We start from the raw sequence: 22,841 nt of genomic DNA on the forward strand, positions 1-22,841 counted from the left end.
AGGACTTATTTAACATTTAACAACGACAAACCATGGTTTACAGCGGAACTCAGGCAGCTTCGTCAGGCCAAAGAGGATGCTTACAAAGTTGTGGATAAAGTCTTGTACAATCAGGCCAGGAACACACTGAATAAGGGAATCAGAGTGGCTAAAAGAAGATACTCTGAGAAGCTGAAAAACAAGTTTTCATCTAACGACCCTGCATCAGTGTGGAGTGGCATGAAACAACTTACGAATTACAGGACTCCTGCCCCCAACCCTGTGGTGGACCAACAACTGGCTGGCGACCTGTATGTGTTCTACTGTAGATTTGAAAGGCCCAATCTCACACCCCACACCCACTCTGACCTTCACTTCACACAAACACCAACACCTCCTGCAACCCCCCTCCTGCTACTCAACCTGCACTTAAGACCTGTGAAGATGATGTGAGCTGCGTCTTTCGACAGCAAAGGATAAGGAAAGCACAGGGCCCAGATGGCGTTTCACCTGCATGTCTTAGATCCTGTGCTAACCAGCTGGCCCCCATCTTCAGACAGATCTTCAATAGATCACTGGAGCAGTGTGAAGTCCCATGCTGCTTCAAACGTTCCACTATCATCCCCATCCCAAAGAAACCAAAAATCACAGGACTTAATGACTACAGACCTTTCGCCCTGACATCTGTGGTCATGAAATCATTTGAGAGACTGGTGTTGGCCCACCTGAAGAACATCACTGGACCCTTTCTAGATCCCCTTCAATTTGCTTATCGAGCAAACAGGTCTGTGGATGATGCCATCAACATGGGATTGCATCATATCCTGCAACATCTGGACAGACCAGGGACATATGCAAGGATCCTTTTTGTGGACTTTCAACACCATCATCCCAGCTATACTCCAGAATAAATTACACCAGCTCTCTGTTCCCTTGTCTATCTGTCAGTGGATTACCAGCTTTCTGACGGACAGGCAGCAGCTTGTGAGACAGGGGAAACTCACTTCCAGCACCTGTACAATAAGCACTGGTGCCACCCATGGATGTGTGCTCTCCCCACTACTCTTCTCCCTCTACACCAATGACTGCATCGCCAAGGACCCCTCTGTCAAGCTCCTGAAGTTTGCAGACGACACCACTGTCATCGGCCTCATCCGAGATGACAATGAGTCTGTGTACAGAAGGGAGGTTAAACAGCTGGCTGTCTGGTGCAGTCAAAACAACCTTGAGCTGAACACGCTCAAAACGGTGGAGATGATTGTGGACTTTAGGAGGAACACCCCAACACTGACCCCCCTCACCATTCTAAACAGCACTGTGGCAGCAGTGGAGTCATTCAGGTTCCTGGGCACTACCATCTCACAGGACCTGAAGTGCGAGACCCACATTGACTCCATTGTGTAAAAGGCCCAGTAGAGGTTGTACTTCCTTCGCCAGCTGAGGAAATTCAACCTGCCACAGGCGCTGCTGATACAGTTCTACTCAGCAGTCACTGAGTCTGTCCTCTGCACTTCAATAACTGTCTGGTTTGGTTCAGCTACGAAAACAGACATCAGAAGACTACAAAGGACAGTTCGGACTGCTGAGAGGATTATTGGTTGCCCCCTGCCCCCCCCCTTCAAGAACTATACACTTCCAGAGTGAGGAAAAAGGCTGGAAAAATCACTCTGGACCCCACTCACCCTGCCCACTACCTTTTTGAACTGTTGCCTTCTGGCCAATGCTTCAGAGCTCTGAGCACCAGAACCGTCAGGCACAGGAACAGTTTTTTCCCTCAGGCTATCCATCTCATGAACAGTTAAATTGCCCCATTGAGCAATAACTATGTGCAATACACAGTTTAGTCTTTCTTATATTTATCTAACACATCCAACCTCTTCTGCCATTTCATTCCTCTGGAGAACAAAAAAAAAACAAAAAAACAATTGCACTGTACATAACAGATTTGTATTTACACTGTACATAACAGATTGTATTAGATTTGCACTACCCATGTGTATGTGTGTATGTATGTATGTGTGTGTCTGTACGTATGTGTATAATTAGATTTTATTTTTTATTTTTTATTATTATCTATGTCTAGCTGCTGTTTTTGTATTGTTTTTGTATTGTTGTACACTGGAAGCTCCTGTCACCAAGACAAATTCCTTGTATGTGTAAGCATACTTGGCAATAAAGCTCATTCTGATTCTGATTCAGATGTGTGTCCTTGCAGTTCACACAAAGTCTGGGCCTGCAAGGTTTGGGTGAAAAGGCCTCGAGGTGAACAAACCTCAGTAGAGCTGACATTGACTTAGAAAGCAAATGACATTAAAATCCATCAAACAAAGCCCTGCACTCTTCCTGAAGTTCAAACAAACAGGCGTCTCGAGGGGCATCTGAACAAACCTGGCAGTTAAGAGGGAAAGGTAAAAAAGGCTTCATATTTTGCTTATAATGAAAAATCCCTCCCTTGCGCCTCAGGCTGTAGTTATATAAATCACTTATTGAATTGGAGTGTTTATTAAGAAGCAGAGATAACTGATTCTAGAACACATCTTTAAAAGGAATAGTTAATCCAAAAATGAAAAAGTTCTGTCATTATTTACTCACCCTCATGTCATTACAATCTTGTATGCTGTTATTTTTTCTGTGGAACACACAAAGAAAGAATCTTCACATAGCTCTTTTCCAAGCAAACATAAATGGAGGTAAAACATGGCATGGAGGTAAATTACCTACTCAAATGTATTTACATTGTATTGATGACTATTCACTTGTTTACATATAAAAAAAACAAAATTTAATATAATATTGTATATAGGCTGTACAGTATATATAAATCAGTTTACTACTCATTTACTGGTCAGTTATGGTTTGAGAACATTGTTCCGTTACAATGTACGTGTATTTATATATACATTCATAAAGCATTTAATTAAATAATGTTAATTAACTGCTCCCAAATAATGTCAAAGTTTAAACCAGGGACTGAAAACTGTTTTTTATTTCGGTTCGTCATGAGCAGAAACAGTATTTTTTTCGCAGCCTCCTTTGCAAATGGTAACCAGTTAGAACAAAATAAAAGAACGGTTAATAACGTTCTTATTAAAATTACAGTACTCTGTGCTAAGGGTAGGTGATATACCAGTTGCAGTGTTGCCAGATCTCGCAAGAGAAACAAGCAACTTGGTCTGCAAAAACAAGCCAAAAACAAGCCACTTGACTCACCAAAATAAGCAAAAATAAGCAATTGTCTGTGCGTGTGTGTGATGGATTTATAATCATAGAAATCATAACAAGCATACATTTAATTCAAGTATCAAATCTGTATTAACGCAACATATCTAACATTAATTCATTGAAGATTTGTAAACAAATGAGAAATCTTACCTCTAATAATGTTTTTCTTGTATCTAGATTGGCCATGCACATATAATTAGTAATTATACATAGTTGTTAAAAAAGTATTCGTTCACAGAATGCTACATCCACAATGGGAAATTAGGCAAAGAAATGTGTGATGCACTTGTTTAATTTTTGGGGGCAACAGGAAGTGGTGTGTTATTTCAAAAATGTACTGTGATTGGCCCCTTGGCCTTTGGTTTCATGAAAAACCACGTTCTTGAAACGTGTGACTCTTCAAAATAGATCAGGAGCTTGGTATAATACATCCGGGTCTTAAGCCCCCGTAGCCCCCTCACAACGCCACTGAAACTCTTGTTAGTATGGACTACTTTTTGTATGAACTACTTAAATGGTACCATGGACTACTTTTTTGGTACAGTATTGATTAGTATGGACTACTTTTATGGTAGTATGGACTACATTTAGTATGGACTACTTTTATGGTAGAATGGACTACTTCTATTATGGACTACTTTTATAGTAGTATGGACTACAATTTAGTATGGACTACTTTTATGGTATATTATTATGAGAATGCTGAAGAAACCCACACTTAACCCCACACAAATAGAACAAGACAGACCAGTCTCTCTCATCCCATTCATGCCAAAAACACTTGAAAGGGCAGTTTTCAATCAAATCTCTGCCTATCTCTCACAGAACAAGCTGCTGGATGACAATCAGTCAGGCTTCAAAAGTGGACATTCCACCGAGACTGCCCTGCTGTCTGTCACTGAGTCACTGAGACAGGCGAAAGATGAATCGAGATCATCCGTCCGGATTCTGCTGGACCTTTCTGCAGCCTTTGACACAGTCAACCATCAGATCTTACTCTCTACCCTCTCCTTGCTGGGCATCACAGGAACTGTGCTTGACTGGTTTAATTCCTATCTCTCAGGTAGGTCCTTCAAGGTAGCCTGGAGAGGTGAGGTATCCAAGCCATATCAGCTACTTACTGGGGTACCTCAGGGATCAGTGCTTGGGCCACTTCTCTTCTCTATATACACAACATCACTGGGACACATCATTCAGGCACATGGTTTCTCTTACCACTGCTACGCTGATGACACGCAACTCTACTTGTCTTTCCAGCCCAATGACACCACAGTGACTGATTGAATTTCAGCCTGCCTGGCAGACATCTCGGCCTGGATGAAGGAACACCACCTGCAACTCAACCCAGCCAAGACCGAACTATGTCTTTCCAGCCAACCCTGCTGTTGAACACAACATCACTGTGCAGCTGGGTGCAACAACTGTTACGCCTTCCAAAACGGTTAGAAATCTATGGGTAACCATCGACAACAGACTAAATTTCACAGACCACATCTCAAAGACCGCAAGATCATGTAGATTTACAATCTACAATATCAGGAAGATAAGACCCTTCCTCTTTGAACATGCCACACAACTGCTTGTCCAGTCACTTGTCATAACTAGGCTGGACTACTGTAACGCTCTCATTGCAGGCCTCCCTGCATGTGCAATTAGACCCCTGCAAATGATCCAGAATGCAGCAGCACATCTGGTCTTTAATGAACCAAAGAGAGCACATGTTACACCACTCCTTGTCTCTCTCTCCACTGGCTGCTGGTTGATGCACGTATCAAATTCAAGGCTCTGATGCTGACATACAGAACAGTCACTGGGTCTGCTCCAGCATACCTAAAATCATTTATGCAGAGCTACGCGCCCACTAGAAGCTAAGGAACGGCTAAGGAACGTCGCCTTGTTGTACCAACCAAAACACTTTCCCGGACTTTCAGCTTCATCATACCACAATGGTGGAATGACCTTCCCAACTCCATCCGTGAAGCTGACTCACTCTCTGTCTTCAAAAAACAACTAAAAACACATCTTTTCCATGAGCACTTAACCAGTCATTAATAATAAAAAAAATAATAATAACAATAAATAAATAAAAAAATTCTTGTCGCACTTTTAATCTGTTTTGAATACTATTCTGATGCTAGTTAACTTTGTAGTATGGCACTTTTCATACCACTGTCTCCTTAAGATGATTCGCTTTTGTTTTCCTCTTTTGAAAGTCGCTTTGGATAAAAGCGTCTCCCAAATGAATAAATGTAAATGTAAATGTATTGATTAGTATGGACTACTTTTATGGTAGTATGGACTACTTCTAGTATGGACTACTTTTATGGTAGTATGGACTACATTCTGTATGGACTACTTTTATGGTATAGTGTTGATTAATATGGACTTCTTTTATGGTAGTATGGACTATTTTTAGTATGGACTACTTTTATGGTAGTATGGACTATTTTTAGTATGGACTACTTTTATGGTAGTAGGGACTACTTATAGTATGGACTACTTTCATGGTAGTATGGGCTACTTCTGTTATGGACCCCTATTATGGTAGTATAGACTACTTTTAGTATGGGCTACTTTTATGGTAGTATGGACTACTTTTATAGTGGTATGGACTACTTTTTTGTATGGACTACTTTTATGGTAGTATGGATTACTTCTATTATGTACTACTTTTATGGTAGTATGGACTACTTTTTGTATGGACTACTTTTATGGTATAGTATTGATTAGTATGGACTACATTTATGGTAGTATGGACTATTTTTAGTATGGACTAATTTTATGGTAGTATGGACTACTTTTATGTTAGTATGGACTACTTTTAGTATGGACTACTTTTATGATAGTATGGGCTACTTCCAGTATGGACCTCTTTTATGGTAGTATGGACTGCTTTTAGTCTTGACTACTTTTATTGTAGTATGGACTACTTCTAGTATGGACTATATTTATGGTATAGTATAAGTATGGACTACTTTTATTGTTGTATGGACTACTTTTAATATGGACTACTTTTATGGGAAAGTATTGATTAGTATGGACTACTTTTATGGTAGTATGGACTTCTTTTAGTATGGACTACTTTTATAATGAACTATTTTTATGGTAGTATGTATGGATTACTTTTATAGCAGCATGGACTACTTTTATGGTAGTATGGACTTCTTAGTATGGACTACTTGTATGGTAGTATGATGGTGTTTTTTATCCTTTTTGGAGCTTGACAACCATGTTTACCTTGAACAGAAAAAAGCGGCATTAAAATATCTCCTTTAGCATTTCACGAGAAAAAAAATAAGAGCACGCAGGTTTGGAATGACATGATGGTGAGTAAATAACAACTGAACTATCATTTTTGGGTGTACTATTCCTTTAAGCCCAGCATTAGAAGGGAAACTATTTTAACCACCTCTATAATTAAATGTTAAAAAAAAAATCAATGAAACAAACAAGTTAACCATGCCAGGCTCCAACAAAACAACTTGTAACGCCCAACATGGGTTAAGCTGGGGGATTTACGCTATAGATTTGAAATAGCACCAGCTCTTTGACAGCTGTGGTAGGTGCTAATAATCATTGCGATCACATTATTACCCAGCACACAGCTGTATTTTGTGAGGTGGAGTCACCTGTTAACCCACCTCTGATGGGGTGATTGAATTACATCTGAAGATAAAAGTGACTTTTTGTTTCCAATCTTGCCTGACTGTCCAGGCTGACAAGAGATTGGCAGCTTTCTTCTTTCACCCCTAGCAAGCACTCGCAATGGAGGCCAAGAGAAATTGTTTAATCTGGGGTCTATACAATGGGGTCACGGCCGAGCACTTTGGCTGGAGTGATTTTTATTCAACAGCCTAAATGATTCTGTGCCATGCTGGTCAAGAGGGAAACACATGCACTGGTGCACCTTCGGCTTTTATGTTTCATACACAGCTTTGGAAGAACAGAGGTTAAGAATAAATCAGAATAAAAGCAAACCTCTAAAGTTTGGAAGTTGCCATGGAAATTTTGGAATAAAGCATCTCCTAAATGCTGTTAGGAATATTCTAATCGTATATTTATTAACATACAAAGTAGTTAATGATGTATTGTAGATGGAAATTTCTTTATAGATTCTAAATTGAAGTTCTTTGGAATATTAGCTTTACATTAGCACTTTTGGAACAATATGTATTGATTTTAAAGTACTTAGAGAGATAGTACACCCTCTCATCATTTACTCATTCTCATGCCATCCCAGATGTGTAAGACTTTCTTTCTTCTGCTGAACACAAACGAAGATTCTTCTGAAGATATGATTTAACCACTGTAGTCATATGGATTACTTTTATGCTGTCTTTACGTGATATTTGGAGCTTCAAAAGGTCTGGTCACTATTCACTTGCATTGTATGGACCTAAAGAGCTGAAATATTCTTCTAAACATCTTTGTGTTCTGAAGGAAAAAAGTCATATACACCTGGGATGGCATGAGAGTCAGTAAATGATGAGAGAATTTTCATTTTTGGGTGAACTATCCCTTTAAATAATTTGAATAAATAAAAATTTTATAAAATAAAATAAAAAACTATAAAAATGTAAAATATTTTTTATATAAAAATTGTATTTGTAAAAATATTTACTTAAAATATTACATCTATTTCACATTGAACTGAATAAACGTCAGTATATACAGACAACAATAGTTAACTAGATTTTAAAATTTTCCATAGAAAATGTTTGTTAGTGCTAGCCTTTGTAAAACTCACCACCACAGTGCACCTTTGGAACAATATGTAAAGCTAAAGTTCCAATGAAAAATATATTTTTAAGAAGTATTTTAAAAAATCCTAAAATATACAGTATTGTTAATGTAAAAAAACAAAAAAATTTACATTAAAAGAATGTTTTTAAAATATGACATCCATTTCACATGGAACTGTATTAACTTCAATTAATATTTATTAATTAATTGATTTTTAAATTTTCCAAAGAAAACGTTTGTGGCGCTTGGTGTTGTGGGTTGTTGCCAGAATGTTGCTCAGTGGTTGCTTACTGGCCAGAGTCAAAATAGTCCACCTACAAAATATTTATGATATTCTGGTCTCTAGACATGACTCACATCCCTCATTCAATGCAAATCTATAGTCCAACATATGAGTCCGATGGCTTAAAGTAATAGCACAACTCTTCTCGACATGCCGCACGATTTGAGACATTCATGTCCGTACCAGTAGCAGTAACCCGTATACTTATTATACTACGGAAATAATGACCAGCAGACCTGGATTCACACCCCTCTCTTACTCTCTCTCCACTAACACTCACTCATACCAGCTGTACAGAGTAAACTCTTCAGCTGAGGTAGATGGCAACACATGCACGGTGAAAACCGCAGCCCACTTGGCTTCCCACTCTTAGTATGGCCAGCAGCCAGACATAAACCAGTTACATAAAAAACAAGGTTACATGACATCAACTGAGAATCTAGAAGATAAAAAGCAGATTTAAGGTTTAGTGATTTAAAATAATGCAGTAAAATCTCACAGACTCATGTGTGATGCAGGTGGGGTAATTTAAGCTAGGAGACATAATCCCCTCGCTGGAATAAGAATATAAATTATTTTTTCTAATATAAATCCAAACATGGTTTTATACAACAGAGTACAGATTGCTCAGAGCAAGAAAGAAAAAAAAAACTTTAATAATACAGGCAGTGAAAAGTAAGACACGCTTTTAGGACAGATTTGTGATACTAGAGCACTCGTGTTTTTAAGCATTTTTTGGTTTAATTTAAAAAAGTGGAAATTATAAAGACTTTACATGCAAATCAAGGCATTAGAGAATGAATTAGGCTTGTATGAATATCGCCTTTTTGAAATTAATACATTTCTTTAATAAAAAATACAATTATTTTTGCCTGTGCAGTCAAGTGCAAATATACAAGGGCACATCATACACTGTAAAAAGATACTTTATGCAGCTATTTCTACCTATTTCTGCCCAATATCACCCTTAAAAATGCAGTTAACTTAATTCAGTCATTTTAAAGGAGTAGTTCACCCAAATTAAAATTCCGTCATAATTCACTCACCCTCATGTCGATCCAAACCCACATGACTTTCTTTTTTATGCAGAACACAAGATGTTTTAAAGAAGATCCTGTCTGGTCAATACAATGGCAGTGGATAGTGACTCGCTTTAAAGCTTAAAAAAGGATCCAAAAGTGGCATAAAAGTAGCCTACTCCATGAGACTTTTGTGTCAAATTCCTAGTATTCCATGAAGGCATACAAGAAACAACTTGGTTTGTAAGTCATTTTTAACCTCCTGAGACCCAAGCGTGACTGCTGCGTGCATTTTCCATTTCCCTTTTTGATTTTTAATTAGTAGCACCTAATAAACAAGCAAAAAAAATTTAAAAATAATAATAATAATAATTCAAACAATTCGTACATAATTTACGAGTTGGCTATTACGTATGGTCTTGCACGATGTTGTTCGCATAAACTCATACGACTTCATCACGTGCAAATTCCTGGATATCTAATGCAGAAGTAAGCATGAGTTCTGTGCACGAGGCGTTAAGGACATGCTTATTAATATTATGCCCTAACCCAAACCCCTTATCTAAACTTAACCAATCAGTAGAGTGTGTAAACATGATAGGAAGCTGTTGTGTGTGACAGAAGCAAGTAATTGTCACGTATTAGATGGAAACGATGTCCAGCGACATCATTGGCTGTAGTGAAAGTCATAGGAATCCAAACGAGTGCAGTCACACGATATCATACAAATTAGCCAAATTTAGAAAAGTCGTACGAATCCTGGCGATTTCGCCATGAGAGTGTGTTGCAAAACATTTCTAGAGAAAATAGTCCTTCTAAAAATGTATATCCACATATGTGGACAGTGGGACTAAGTTGTGAAATTTTAAATAATACCAAGCTATAGAAAGTCAGATTTTTTTTCATCAAATTGTTTATTATATTTCCAGGAGTGTTGAGTATTAACATGCCAACTATGTCAAAATAAAATTATACATTATAAATTCTGAATCTATGAATCTACTGTGAACGAGCAACATACATCACAAATTTCACTGAAAAGTCATGTGGGTTTGGAATAACATAAGAGTGAGTGATTTCCATTTTTGAGTGAACTATTCCATCAGTGGCAGACAGATTTTGTGCAGTAGCTGTTCATTACAAACAGATTACAAGTCTTGAGCTTGTAAATCCTAGTGTTCTGCAAAGACATCCAGACTTCAAAAGAGATTTGTTTCTCCCTTTTTTATTCGACCTCTTACTTTTCTGAGGGGATCCATTTAAAAAAAAAAAAGGGAAATTTGGATGTCCTGTGCTGCACCGCCACTGTGGAGTCATTTCTGTATCAACCAAAAAACACACACGTGTCCTCAAGGCCATAGAGAGAGACATGGAGGGCTTTCAGCTGGCTGTCAGAACCAGATCTTCTTCTTTCACACCAGCAAGGTTTGAATTCACACTACAAGATTGAAGCTTGCCATCCTTTGCACATTTAAAGACTCTGTCTGCCTTTTCACTGCTTAAAACAAACAATTAATTTCCAATGGAGAGTAGCAGCTGTCCAACCGGATGTGATGAATTCCAACCAAAACTATGGGCATTAACTACTTTTGTTCCACCTCATCCTTTCCATTTTAACCTTGTTACATTGGTGCCGAAGCCCGGGAGGGAGGAGGCATGCGCTGTTGTGGAGTCCTCGCCACTGTCATGAGGAGCAGTCGCGGCCATCCACTGGGGGACAGAGGAGTTGCTGCCAGCCACCTGGATGCGCAGGAACGGCCGCCATCCGCGAGGGGAGGAGGGGCTCGCTGCCGGCTGCCTGGAGCAGTGGAGCCGCTGCCAGGGGCGGAGGAGTTCCCTACCGGCCGCCAAAATGCGGAGGGGCGTTCCATCCACCAGGGGTCGGAGGACTGGCACCGGTCCGCCCAGGGAGGAGCGGCTGTCGTCTGCCAGAGGGTGGAGGAGTGATCGAGGACCAGGCGACGGAAACATTTTTTCTCTCTCTCCTCTCTCTCTCTCTCTCTGTTGCTCCACCTTGCCCATTCCCTCTCCTCTTTTTTTGTTTTGTTTTTCCCTCCCCTTGTCCTCTCCCCAGCCCTACAGAGGTGGGGAAAAACCTGCCAGCAGGCAGGGCCAGAAGGGCCCCCAATTGGGCTAATCAGCTGAGGAGAGGGATACTGCAGCATAACGCGGCAGTTCATGAGAGAGAGCCACATGCAGCTGCCATGTGTGTGTTTGTATTGTGTGTCTTTTTGTTTAAATGAAATACTATTTTGACTGTTCAGCCGGTTCCCGCCTCCTCCTTGCCCATCGTTAACCTTGTTACAAGCACATATTTATGAGTCGAATGGCTTCTATACCCCATTCATGGTATGTGTGATTAGATTTAAACGATTAGTTTTTTGTTGTTTTTATCAACAACTGACTGTAAAGAATGTTAAATGTTACAGTTAAATGTTCTTGATGTCACTCTTGATGATGCAACTAGAAACATCTCGTGTCTGTATGGGTAAAAAGGCGGCTTTACGAAGAAACTAAAATATCATTATGACTGCCACTAGGGGGGCGAATTGCGACAGTGAATCCAAGCTGTTTGTTATGGCACTGGGTCAAATAACCGGCAAGACTTTTAATCAAAGCAAACACCAGCACTGGGAAAGATCCAGACAACATTGATCTTGGTCTGTACAGTAGGTGCTATATCTATACACAGTTAAATTGCATTCGAACTGAAATTGTATGAAATTCTTGAGAAAGCAGGTGCTGAACTCAGCATTTACACACACAAAAACACACTCCGTGAGGCTATTATCCTGGGAAACAGGTCTCATTGTGAAAATTCAGAGTAAATTTTCTTGAAGTCGTTGATAAATTGGCAAACCCATCCGAAAAGTTCCTGAGAGTCTTGATCCAAAGGCTCTCCGAATTTTACCTGTGAAAGAAAGGAATAAAATGGACATTTAAATGTTTGACTGCTTCAAAATGTTTAAAATTAGTCACTTTATGAAGTACAGTGAATTGCTTTATATAATGGCTGTCATTACTGTCAAAAAAATTAATAAAAACAGCCATCAAAATAGATTTCAATTTTGAAATACAACACAAACTTTCCACAATATTATTTCAAATTTTAGAAAAATAAAATATTTTACATTTGAATCTATTGATTATGAGTAAATTATAGCATTCTGGGAAATGTAAGCGCAGCGTAGTTCTAGTGCGAAGACTAGCAGCTGTACATCATCACACCATTAGCTAGGTAACTCCTAGCCAATCACATGTAAGCCATTGCTTTATAAGTCTGATCACATTCTATCACATTGCTGTTTCAGTTGTGCTAACACGGCAACCTCCACCACCCCACCACCACCAGTCAAGTCCCGTCCTGCGCAGGGGTAGGCTCCTGCCTCCTATCTCCGGCAGGACATGACGGTTCCGAGTACAACTTCTTCGGACCGCCAGACGGGGCTTATGCCAAAGAGAGACATTACGTTTTCTGTTTTATATTCATCAAATAAATGTCATCTTGAATTTCACTCAAGTCTGCAAGTCTTCCTGATAGAAATGTTCTTCCACCATGGCCCATTAAATGAAAATGTATTCATTTAATATAATGAAATACATATTCATTAAATAGAAATTGCAGCAGTCCTATGAATTTCTTTGAATTCCATTTGAACTACTTCCTTAAATTCAAGTTCAAACTCTGCATCTTGTTTGCTACCTGAATTCCATTCTGAATGGCGCACAACCCTGATACTCACAGAGATACCAGAAAGCAAAGTTCTATAAAAACTCAACTCAACTAAGATAAATAACCTATATAATGGACAAAGTCCTGCTTTTTCATTTCCAATCACTCTCAAGTTTATCTCTTCCTCTGTTCCTCAATTCTCTCTCTCCTTAGGCAGCCCCAAGTTCCTTTTCTCAGTGTTTTTGCCAAAGGCTGAAAGTTTGTGCTGCAATTGTGAAAGTAAAGCAATTTTCATGGCTGGCAGGAAACTGACTCCTCACCCTGTCAAACTAACAATGAGCCAAACTTTCAAAATGAACCACTACTACAGTTTGAGATTATGGAGACCCCTGAAAAAAACTGGGACAATTGGGTAATACATATTACAGATTTTAGAGTTATCAAGTAAGCAGTGTATTTTGGTCTCTGAAATGCAACCTGACTGGTCTTTAATGAACAAGGTACAAGGAAGCAATAATACTGTTCAGTCTTTACAGTTTTAGTTATTAAACTTTGTTTATCAGTTACACAGTTCTCTCAGAAATGAGTCAAGAAAAATAGCACATACAACATGATGCAAAATGACAAATACCATCAATTTGAGTCTGAAATATCAAATTTAATTTACTGTTGCTGCTTTCCGTCAGAAACATGGAGAGGTGATCGCATTGACTTAATTACCTCAGGAATTATTAAATAACACCGTTATCAACCATGCATTTATATCTAGTACTGTATAGTAGTCACCAAAAATGTTTATACAGTAGTAGCTTTCCTAAATTAATTTGTTCTTCGCAAACTCTGAGATAGATGTTATCGCATTGAGTATCAGGAATGATTTATTATCTATCAAGCATTTATATTTAGTATTTCTAGAATGGAAGGCTATTTCCAAAACAAATGTTTTCTTCAAATCAAATGCTTATGTTTAACTAGAAAGAGAAGCCACATTTTCTGCTTGTATTGAAAAAACTAAAATATAAAATAATAAATATAATTTTAATAAATATTTATTATCAATAAATTGTTATAATGCATTATTATTATTATTTAACTGATAATAATAATTACAGCAGATAGGCTACAATTTAATTATATAAATATATAGTCTGCATGTGCTGCGCGCTTCTGAATGAATGTGTGAAGCCATTTATAAGCTGAAAGCACTGCATCATGAGCATCACAGGATCTTTCTGTGTTTCTATGTGTGTGGTAGATGACGACAGCACTCATTCACTGCACATATAGACCATATAGTTATTTAATTACAGTGCATCACAGCCTTTTTGTGGTTTAATGATCACACTGAGCCATACAGTGGACTGCTTATCCGGAGGTGAGAAACTACCAACTAATACACACAAAAACCTAGAAAGAAATATATTTGTCTACTACTGTACAGTAAAATGAAATATTTACTGTAATAATAATATATTAATAATAAATATATTATATGTAGGCCTAAGCAAAGCAAGAAATCACACAAGCAAGAGTGTTTTTGTACTGAATATAATTTTTCATCAATGTTTTCATTTATACTGTGATGCTCTGTAGTGCAACACTTGAATTAAAACTGAATTAAATGTTATAACGTGAAATATATATATATATATATATTTTTTAGGCCTACATATATATATATATATATATATATATATATATATATATATATATATATATATATATATAAATAAGATATCATCTGGAGAAAAATAAAACACAACTGTTCAAACAGTTTTTCAAAAAAATGTTGAATCATTTTTCCATAAAAAATTGTATATTGTGATATATCGTTATCGACCAAAAAATTAAAGAATATCATAATATTAATTTTTGCTTGTATCGTTCACCCATAGTCAATGGCACAATGGAATTACAACACTACAGAAATAATACAAAACACAAAACAATTAAGCCACAACACAACGAAAAAAGCCACAACGGAATTAAGCCACAACACAACCAGAAAAAAAAAAAGAAAAAAAAAAACCACAATGTAAATAAGCAATGGCACAATGGAAAAAAATGCACAACAAAACAGGAAAAAGCCACAACACAACAGAATTAAGAGAAAAAACAACAGAAAACTCACAACACGACAGAATTAAAGGGATAGTTCACCCACAAATGAAAATTCTCTCATCATTTACTCATCCTTATGCCATCCCAGATCAAAATTGTGATCACCATTCACTTGCATTATGAGGACCTACAGAGCTGAGATATTCTTAAAATCTTTGTGTTCAGCAGAAGAAAGAAAGTCATAAACATTTAGGATGGCATTAGGGTGAGTAAATGATAAGGGAATTTTCATTTTTGGGTGAACTATCCCTTTAAGAGACAAAATGACGGAAAAGCCACAACACGACAGAATTCATTGAAACAAAACATTCACGCAAACACTGCACCTCTAGTTGCTTTATTTATTTATTTATTTTATCCCCTTTTTCTCCCAAATTTGGAATGCCCAATTCCCACTACTTAGCAGGTCTTCATGGTGGCGCTGTTGCTCACCTCAATCCGGGTGGCAGAGGACAAGTCTCAGTTGCCTCCCCTTCTGAGACAGTCAATCCGCGCATCTTATCACATGGCACGTTGTGCATGACACCGCGGAGACTCACAACATGTGTAGGCTCATGCTATTCTCCGCGATCCACACACAACTTACCACGCGCCCCACTGAGAGCGAGAACCCCTAATCGTGACCACGAGGAGGTTACCCCATGTGACTCTACCCTCCCTAGCAACCGGGCCAGTTTGTTTGCTTAGGAGACCTGGCTGGAGTCACTCAGCACTCCCTGGATTCGAAGGGGTGGTAGTCAGCGTCAATACTCACTAGGCTACCCAGGCCCCTCTAGTCGCTTTATTAGTCTTGTTATGCTGTGCCCCTCTGGGCCATTGTAGACATTTAGGGATTGGGCAATTTTCTGTTCTCATAACATTTAGTAAACATTTTTCACTATAAACACAACCATAAACATCATGAGATTTGTCGCCACGCTCAATCCAGGATCATGTCCCTCACAGTGTGACAAAAAACAACAACTTTGTAACCTTGAGGAATGGCTGGGCTAAAATATATTTCCCTTCTCCCACAGTCCACCTGGCACAGATAAGCAGAGAAAGGCCAATCTCCACACAGCCGGAGTTTTCACCCCATCCGTCTTCCAGGGCAACACAACAGAAGATACAGAAATAACAACTAAAAGATTACCAGTATGTCAGTGTAGAGCTTCCTCATCTCCTCACTCCTCTTCATCAGCTGTCTGAGATCGCTCCCATACTTCTCGATGGCCATCTTAAGCCAGAGATAAAGGAAGAGCAGGTGTTATATGTGAGCTTTTTGTTCCCTGAGAGTTATCACAGGTATTCTGAGTGCTATAAACCTTAGAGGATGTGATCATGATACTTTACTTTCTTTTCATCCACACGGCATGAGAAACAGCTTTTATAGAGTGAATGGGTGAATCTAACAACAAGAGCACAAGTGTCTGTGCTTTAGAGGATCTAGACTAATGCCCTTGTGCTTTATGGAGGAGTGCTAAAATGATGTAGTGCATAAGCATTATACACCGATCAGCCACAACATTAAAACCACCTGCCTAATATTGTGTAGGTGGTTTTAACGTTGTGGCTGATCGGTGTACAGTATATGTGGTTAGAAAGCGTGAATTATGGTGAATTCACTAAACAGTTTTCAGCACAAAAACTCACATTTTATTAAAAAACCACCTGCGATACAGTTTAGGGGCCATTCACACTGAACACGTGTTTGCATATGCGCTGTTTTTAAATTGTTTTCCAATGTAAACAAGTGCTACACAGACATCTTTGACGCTTGCTGTTTTTTCAGCTTCTCTCACAGGAGTGCCAGTTTGTTGGATGGCATATCAAGAATTCTGTTCTCCAGCTTGCGCTGTGTCTAGCTTTTTTTTTCATTTAGCACCTGGTAGCCCCTCAACCAGGTGCTAAATGCATTGAAATAGCTCTGCTCCATCTTTAAATGAAGTCATTGTCATTTTTTCAATGCAATCATGCCTCCTTTCTTTGCAAATTAGGCTTATTATAGAATGCCCCTTATTCACAAACATCAGCGCTATTTGCCTGATGCAATTATGGAAAGTAGGTAGTAAACATAATTGTATTGAAGAGAGAAGCTTTCTGTACATGATTTGCACATTTTAAGCCATTTTATCTAGCTTTTGGGACTGTCTAAAGTTTTACTAAGTGATCATGCCTTTTCTAACTGTTTGCTTCTTATTTTATTGATGTATTCTCGTTTTTTTATTAGTTTTTTAAATGTATTTATTTGATCCTCTTATTTTTATCCTGTTCTTTTTTGTGCTTTATAAAAATTAACTTGACATATTTTCAAAGACATATTTTTTTAGATCAAGTAATTCAGTTAACTGATGTGCAATAAATGGTCAAAATACTAATAAATGGGTAAATAATCTATACATTACCTTTAAGTCTTTGAAGAATTTTGGGTGCTGATTGGTGGCGTTATTCCGTTTGTGTGCTTTCCTGTACTGTATGACCTTCTGAAACTCGTTCTTCACAACTGACAGGTGATAGAGGGAGAATATCTTTATTTGAAACTGCTTAATTCTTCAGTCATTTAAAATGGTCCCTCTACACTCTATGAATAATATTGCAAGGCCTTTATGCATTAATGCTCAAGCAACAGGTTTGTATCTAATGCTATCTTTTTGCATTAATGCTCAAGCAACAGATTTGTATCTAATGCTTTAAAAGTTGTGTGAAATGCTTGAACACACACTAAAAACCATTCTCAAAGGGCAGGGCTGATATTCTCTAATCAAAAGTGCTCAATTAAGCATCAATTGCTCCATCACTGAGGTCTACAAACAGTTTGCCGCAGCATCATCGCAAAATGCATCAGATTAGACGACACGTACCGTCCACCTCTGCTGTCAGGCCTTTAACTGAGGCTGCAAGAAAACCACAGAAACACACATTCAAAAGGCATTCAATAAAATCAGACAGAAAAACATCTATCGAATGTTCTCTTTCAATGAAATTTTTTATTAGAGTACCCCCTGGAACAGTCTCGAATTCCGCAAGCTCAAGGAAAAAGGTGACCAAATGTGGTTCTCGCAACATGATCTGCTCCACAAGGGCATGCAGCAAGGTGAACTTCCGATTGTACCCACGCAGCTGACAGAGCTGGAGAAAAAGGGGGGGGAAATAATATGTGTGTTTAAGGAAGAACTTAAAGGCTAAGTGTGTCATTTTATCGATGTTATAAGTACACTGTATTTATTTAATTTTGTAATTAATTTTTTTTTTTTTTTTTTTTTTTTTTGCTAATTGCTAATTGCTAAATTTTTAAACAGAAATAAATAGATTTGGTAAATAGTAATAGTATTATTTGAAATACTGTTTGATGGCAGTTTCCCATAGAATGGCTGGACATTAATATGTTGAGTCGCTAATACTACTTTGGTCAAAAATAGCTCAACAAAACGGGTTAAACTGTTGCCAAAGATGTTTCTTGTTTACAACACGCAAGACATGCTATGGTTATCACTGTCAACCATTGTGAATTCGGGAGTGACTCCTATTCCGTACACACACCTAACCCTAATTACTCCCACATTTAAAAAGTATAGGTCTCTGTGAAACAGTAATGGGCATTTTCCAATCTGTGGGCATTTTTAAACCGGGATGGGCATTTTTCAACTATCCAATAAAAGTAGGGAATCTCAATGTAGTACTCAGTGGGCATTTCCAAACCAGGATGGGTGTTTCTCAACTATCCAGTGAAAGAAGGGAATCTCAGTGTAGTAGCAAATCGTGTACAGCGTTTGAAAAATGGCCATCCCAGTTTGAAAACGTCCACTGATTGGGAAACACACATTTTTATTCTACAGAGAAACAAGTCTATATTTAAATGCGGTTGTCTCTCCCAAAATGTCTTGATATTTTTTAACATTTCGACAATATTCGATATGTAAGGTACAGTCGGCCAGTCATTAACACAAAATAAACCCTGACAGTCTATAGGAAACTTAATGGCCAAACAAAAAGTATGTTAAAAACGTTATTTTCACGACATTGCTGAAGTTCATATTGGCAGCAAAATCATTGCAAATTTATATTCAATGTATCGTGCAGCCTCAAGTACGTGGCTATACAAATCACTATTGGTCACACATTCCCAGTCAAATATCCTAACTAACCGGAGGGTACTAAGTGCAGAGGAGCAGGTAAACAAATATTTATCTTGTTTGTATGTGTTTGCTTTTGCGCGCATTTGTGCAAGTTTATGCGTACTCATGCATGCAGCCATCTTTGAATAACATTACCTTGCCCAAGGCCAAATAAAGAGAGTGGTTTGAAAATTCAGCATATTACCATCTAAAAATGGAAGCGGATAACGTCCTTTAACCGCAATGCAGCTCTTTTGTTTACATGTGAAAAAACGGCTAACATTTCTCCACAAGGATCTCCTTGACATCTCTAAAGTGCTGCTCTCTCATTAACTGTACGGACACAATGCAAATGCTGTAGAGTATTGCAGCCTTGCATGAGTGTTTTTAAAGACTGAATTCGTACAGTGGGCTATAGGTGATAATGATACAGGAGTGCTCGTCTTGAGTCAGCCAAGTTCCTGTACATAATAAATATAGCTGCAAATTCAAAAAGGTTTCACACTTTCAAGTAGTATGTGCATAATCAAAGTACTGTAGATTAATAATGTGCTAAACATAAAGTCTTTACTTAAATCTGAGTTTTGTTGTTTATAGTCTAAACAACAAAAGCAACAACAACAACAAAACACGTAAAATGCCATTTTTGCAAACCTGATACAAACCACATCAACACAATTTTAATTTTAGGTGAGCTATTTCTTTAAGAATGATCATTTCTACTGCTCTCCATCTGAAGAGGTCTATAGAGAACAAGAGTGGGGATCTGTCAAGCTCTCTAGATGTGTTCTTCATGGTAATGTAGACATGGAGACACAAAGCCACTGCTACAATTTCAGCTGCCTATCATTTAAAACACACAGGGGGCTAAGAGCTTCCTTGTCTAGTGCCTAGTCTAGTGATAAGTGGCACCATTTGGAGAGTCCCTAAAAAATAGCACCTAACAACGCCATAACAAACAGAATAGAACACAATGGCGTAATAATTAAAAATGGGTTATACATATCAGTTATGGACGCTTAAACATAAAAATAATCAGTACTGCTCGTAAATAATTCTTATAATATGCATAGATGCACTCTTGTCAATTAATACATTTGAGTACAATTATCTCAAATAAATCGATCCAGATATTGTAATCAACTCTACATTTGTATTTAAAGATACGGCTTAGCCAGAGAGAAAACAGCATATTTAGAAAAACCATCCTGTCCAGTTTTACTGCATCATTTTTGAAACAGCACACTGTTTTCTTCCTTCTCCCATGGAGAATTCCTTCTTCCATGAAGGCAGCACAGGCATAGGCTGTGTCTCGTTTGGAAGGCTGCGTGCTAGGTAGGACTTGTCCTTTGAAGGCTGCAGTATACCGAGCATCCTCCTTTAAACAAGTCTCATTTAAATGAGGCAGCCTTCGTAGGATAAACGGAAATGGAACGTAACATGGTTGCTATGACAGCACGCCACTCTTTAACAAGCGGGAGCGCTTTGAGTGAGAAGGGAACAAAGTCCCTCTGGAAGGGAATGTATGAGGTACATTTTAGGAGAGTTATAATGATGTAAAGAGAAAAGAAAATAGATTTTACAGGTGTACTTTTAGTCTAATACTTTATTTTAATCATATATTAATATAATTATACATATTATATACTCTGCACCCATCTACTGAGGTACTTACATTTACATTTATGCATTTGGCAGACACTTTTATCCAAAGCAACTTACAGTGCCCTGATTACAGGGACAATCCCCCTGGAGCAACCTGGAGTTAAGTGCCTTGCTCAAGGACACAATGGTGGTGGCTGTAAGGATTGAACCAAGAACCTTCTGCTTACCAGTTCAGTGCTTTAGTCCACTACACCAACTTCAACTTGGGAATTAACATTACTTGCGTTTGAACATCATGTTTACGGGCAAATTGGCGTCGTTTTAGACATTTCCGGTGAAGCAAAGAATTGTGGGTTGTGAGTGCCCATGAAGGATACACCTCATGCATCCTCCGAATTCCCGTGAAAGAAGGTCGCATTCGAAGGCTGCATTCGAAGTGTCCTACTCGCTTTTATGAAACGAGACAGCCTCGATGACGTATGCGGCTGACAAATGCGACCTCCGGAGGACGCAGCCTTCCAAACGAGACACTCATTGTGCATAGCAGGCAAGTGGCCTTAAATCTTGCCACTGAGGGACTGGGCTTCCAGCACCCTGGCTGCAAAAATCAATACATATTAACGCTGTATCAATAATAACTTGGCAAACTGATAAAATGCCAAAACAAATGTCTGCACTGTGACACTAATGAAATTGGCCACTGCGGCAAAAGCATTTGGCAAATGTAAATGGATAGCAATGGAAACTGTGCCAAACGTCTAAGGAAGCATAAATCAATCAGTTTTAATCTCTCTATCACGCACAGATTGCTTCTCTTTCGTCCAGTGCGGTGCCTCATAGTGGCTCTAATCGCACTGAGAAATGCTGGTTTCAGAGTTTTATTGTGAGTAAAGTAATTGTAATATATCAATATATGATTGTTTCGGCACCAGTGTTGGGGAAGCTACTTTGAAAATGTAGCTTCCCAAGCTACAAGCTACTCGAAACTGGTCTGTTTGGATAGAGTCGTGGACAGCAGGGAAAGAACAATGCCATGGTTCTCCGTCCATTGAAAAATTTCCAGCAGCCACCCATGCAAAATTCGGACTGCCGAGACAAATTTAATAATCTCGTGTTTAACACTTTAAGCCGTGCTCTCACTACACGATTGTCAGACTACCTGAATCGCTGTAATGCTCACATTACACAACAAGGTTTCTTGTCATCTGTCATCATCTTGTCTTAGCAACGCTCATACTACACAACAGAATGCAGCCGAGGTGCACAAATACAAGATTTTTGACCAAGAGGCATCCACGGCCAACAGCGATTAAAAAATGTTGTCTCAAACAAATCACACGAGAAATGAGAGTGACCATGAGATTTTACCAGAAATAAATGTTTACGATCAGCTCGCTGTCCAAAAGTGATAACTGATAACTGATTTTGTCTGAAAAACAAAAGAAGAGATGAAAAAAGAAAATATGGCAGCAACAATGTTTGAAAAGACGTGGGCAGGCTGTCTGTGTCTTTTTTGAAAAAAAAAAAAGAAAAGTTGGAGGTAAATAAAACAGCACAATGTCAAGTAGAGTGTGCAAACCATATATTTATTTGTTAAAAATTCTTACTAGCTAGTTTATTACAATAAAACATAATTATGATCAAATAGTAGCTTTCCATTCTTCTACAGTACATAAAGATGCATGATAAGATGTGATTGGCTGGAGCAGTTTGCCGTTTTCATTGCATCACTCAAACTACAAGATTATGTGGAGATAATATCAAGCATGGCATGAAAATATCCCAGCGTCTGTGACAGCTCAAGACTAGCTCAGATCACGATGCTGACCTGCTCATACTTGACGAGCATCACCGGCCGTAGAGAGTACCGGCTTGGCGGCGATCCGACGTTTTGTTGCAGATCTCTGAAAATTGCAACAACAAAATTCGACCAATCGTGTAGTGAGAGCACAGCTTTATATGCATTAAATATGCTTCATCTGCAACATGATATCTTCATGCGAGTGTGTCTCTAACCATCACAGAACCACTTGTGCCAATGATCTGCTCTAACTGTATCTCTGGAGCGTGGGCATCAACCCAGCTTCCCTCGCTATCGCTGC

At 38.5% G+C, this 22,841-nt stretch overlaps 1 protein-coding gene across 1 annotated transcript in view; it reads right to left on the reverse strand.

Annotated features, from left to right (window-relative positions):
* Positions 1-8,759: 8,759 nt before the first annotated feature.
* LOC127419985 (uncharacterized) overlaps positions 8,760-22,841 on the reverse strand; it is a 54,833-nt gene continuing 40,751 nt past the window's right edge. The window contains exons 13-17 of the mRNA XM_051661867.1: positions 18,019-18,148; positions 17,881-17,913; positions 17,425-17,522; positions 16,173-16,256; positions 8,760-12,157 (exon numbers count right to left, since the gene is read on the reverse strand). Of these exons, the coding sequence (XP_051517827.1) occupies positions 12,053-12,157; positions 16,173-16,256; positions 17,425-17,522; positions 17,881-17,913; positions 18,019-18,148 (450 nt within the window). The 3' untranslated portion in view covers positions 8,760-12,052. The remainder of the gene's footprint in view (positions 12,158-16,172; positions 16,257-17,424; positions 17,523-17,880; positions 17,914-18,018; positions 18,149-22,841) is intronic.

The sequence above is a fragment of the Myxocyprinus asiaticus genome, chromosome 29 (assembly GCF_019703515.2).
Source record: "Myxocyprinus asiaticus isolate MX2 ecotype Aquarium Trade chromosome 29, UBuf_Myxa_2, whole genome shotgun sequence".
Lineage (NCBI taxonomy): Eukaryota > Metazoa > Chordata > Actinopteri > Cypriniformes > Catostomidae > Myxocyprinus > Myxocyprinus asiaticus.